Here is a 2,288-nt window from a genome sequence, read left to right as displayed (position 1 = left end):
TAGAACCCAGGATGTGTTATCTTAGCTAGATTTGGAGTAATTTGTAATCATCTGGGAAGATCCATCCCATAATGGTGTACTTTGGAAACAAATGTTAGAAATTGTTTCCTTTTCTGATTTCAGGTTTTTGACTCTCTGCTGAACGGCGACGTGGATCCATATCCTTCATTTTTCCAAAATGCCACAGGCTGCACCAACTACTTTAACTACATGACATGCCAGGTAGTCTGAGATCATAGCTGCTGTCACCCATGTTTTAAAAACTTACAATGCTTTCGTACATCACGGCATTCTCAATGTGTCTTTCGCAGGAGCCTGAAGACCAGGAGTACTTCTCCCAGTTTGTGACTATGCCTGCTGTGCGGAAAGCCATCCACGTAGGCAACCTGACCTTCCATGATGGCTCTGAGGTGGAGAAGCACCTCCTGCAGGATGTGATGAAGAGCATCAAACCATGGCTGGGGGTTCTGATGGACAACTACAGGGTAATACACAACCCAGACTTTGCTCATAGGAATATTTCAATTTCTGAAATGAATTGTTTACTAAAAAACAATGTGACATTTATACAGGTCTTAATCTATAGTGGTCAGCTGGATGTGATCGTAGCTGCTCCTCTTACCGAAAGGTTCCTGCCAACTGTAAACTGGACCGGTGCCGCCGAGTATAAAACAGCTCCCCGATTCCACTGGAAGCTTCAGCCCAGTGACACTGAGGTGGCAGGCTACGTCAGACAAGTCGGAGAGTTTTTCCAGGTGAGCGGATGTGCAGGCCAGTTGTCCCAAAGACGCATGTTCAGAGCCGGCATAATAATCATCCTTTTTTTGCCCGTCCATGTTTCGCACAGGTCATCGTCAGAGGAGGAGGACACATCCTGCCTTACGACCAGCCGGCGAGATCCTTTGATATGCTGGACAGATTCTTGTCAACAAGGGGCTGGGTGTGAAAGGAAATCATTATGGGCTTGAAGAACACACTGATTGTTTAGTGTTGATTTCTAAAAAACTGTTGATTGTCACAACAAATGTAAATAAATTTTTATACATGTATATATTATTGCAATGATTTGAAAAAAAAAACTTGAATTTTGTTGTTACTTTTATCTGATGCATCACCACTAATGAATTTTTACAGGTTCTTATCGACTGAATTCAGTCAAGATTTTTTTTCTTTACAGAAATCAATTTTAAAAGTGTTGCTTGTGTTTAGTCAAATTTGAGGTTCTGTAAGAGTGTGTTATTTTATTAGATTGCTTTAAATAAAATATCTTGTTTTTTTTTGATGACATGAGTTTGTTCTGATGGTTTTAGTAATTTTGAAATGGTACACAAGGGGTCGCTATATTATAGTAAATTGCAGCTGCATATCATTGCTGACCAGAACGATGGTCATTGATAGTGTTTTCTTTTTTTAAGTTAATGCAATAAAATCTCTAATCTGCTGAATTTTGGTTTGATAAATTGCTGACTACATCCCTCTATAAAGTGTGGAGCATGTTTTTTGAAAGCTGTGGGAGATGAATCTGCTACATCATGAACACTTTGCAGCCTGCCTTTTGTTTTTTTTTTGTTGTGTGAAAAAGCAGTAGGAAAACATCCAGCATGGTGTGCCTGTTAACATGTGTTTATTAGTTGCAAATAAATGTTTCTTTTGTTGAAAAAAGTGCTTTGATAATTGATGTTTATTTGTAATGCATCTAAAAGACATGCTTCCTATTAAAGAACTAAAAAGTACTGACATTGTGGTGTTTTTGTAGAGTTTGTGCCTCTCCTCTTTAAGCTTGTCAGATCTAAATAAACTTTATCTTTTTAAATCAGTTCGAATTAATCGGTGAGGGTTTTAGCCTAAACTGCTGATGGATGGATGGATAGACTTAATACTGGTTTTACAAAGATTTTAACTATGTTTATTTTGTTTTGAGAAAATGGTTAAAGATTCTGTATTTGGTGGAACATAATCATTCCAGGTTTGACCCACTTATATGTGGTTTTTAAAATCTTTTCTAAATCTAAATTGTTTTCGAAGCCAAAATAAATTTTTATTTTTATTTTTGTATGTTCAGAAGTAAGTCTGTTTAATATAGAAATAACTTCTAATTTGATCAAAATTATAAATGACAAGATATTCTGAAAGTAAAGATTTATTTTGAGAGATTAAATGCCTCCAGAATAATCAAAAACCAGTGAAATAGCCCTTTAATTATTGTGGTAAACGAGATCAATTACTAACTTCATCATTATCCAGTTAGGCTGTTCAGTCTTATTTTCTTAAGGCTTACTTTATGTATA

General features: G+C 36.5%; 1 protein-coding gene across 1 annotated transcript in view; it reads left to right on the top strand.

Moving 5' to 3' along the window:
* The window catches only part of cpvl (carboxypeptidase vitellogenic like), a 6,988-nt gene extending 5,255 nt beyond the window's left edge, over nucleotides 1–1,733 (top strand). The window contains exons 10-13 of the mRNA XM_047358410.1: nucleotides 124–222; nucleotides 312–485; nucleotides 573–755; nucleotides 848–1,733. Of these exons, the coding sequence (XP_047214366.1) occupies nucleotides 124–222; nucleotides 312–485; nucleotides 573–755; nucleotides 848–946 (555 nt within the window). The 3' untranslated portion in view covers nucleotides 947–1,733. The remainder of the gene's footprint in view (nucleotides 1–123; nucleotides 223–311; nucleotides 486–572; nucleotides 756–847) is intronic.
* Nucleotides 1,734–2,288: the final 555 nt, after the last annotated feature.

Source organism: Girardinichthys multiradiatus, chromosome 3, assembly GCF_021462225.1.
Source record: "Girardinichthys multiradiatus isolate DD_20200921_A chromosome 3, DD_fGirMul_XY1, whole genome shotgun sequence".
Taxonomy (NCBI): domain Eukaryota; kingdom Metazoa; phylum Chordata; class Actinopteri; order Cyprinodontiformes; family Goodeidae; genus Girardinichthys; species Girardinichthys multiradiatus.
Note: the sequence above shows the minus strand (reverse complement) of the source record. Positions and strands in the feature narration are given on the sequence as shown.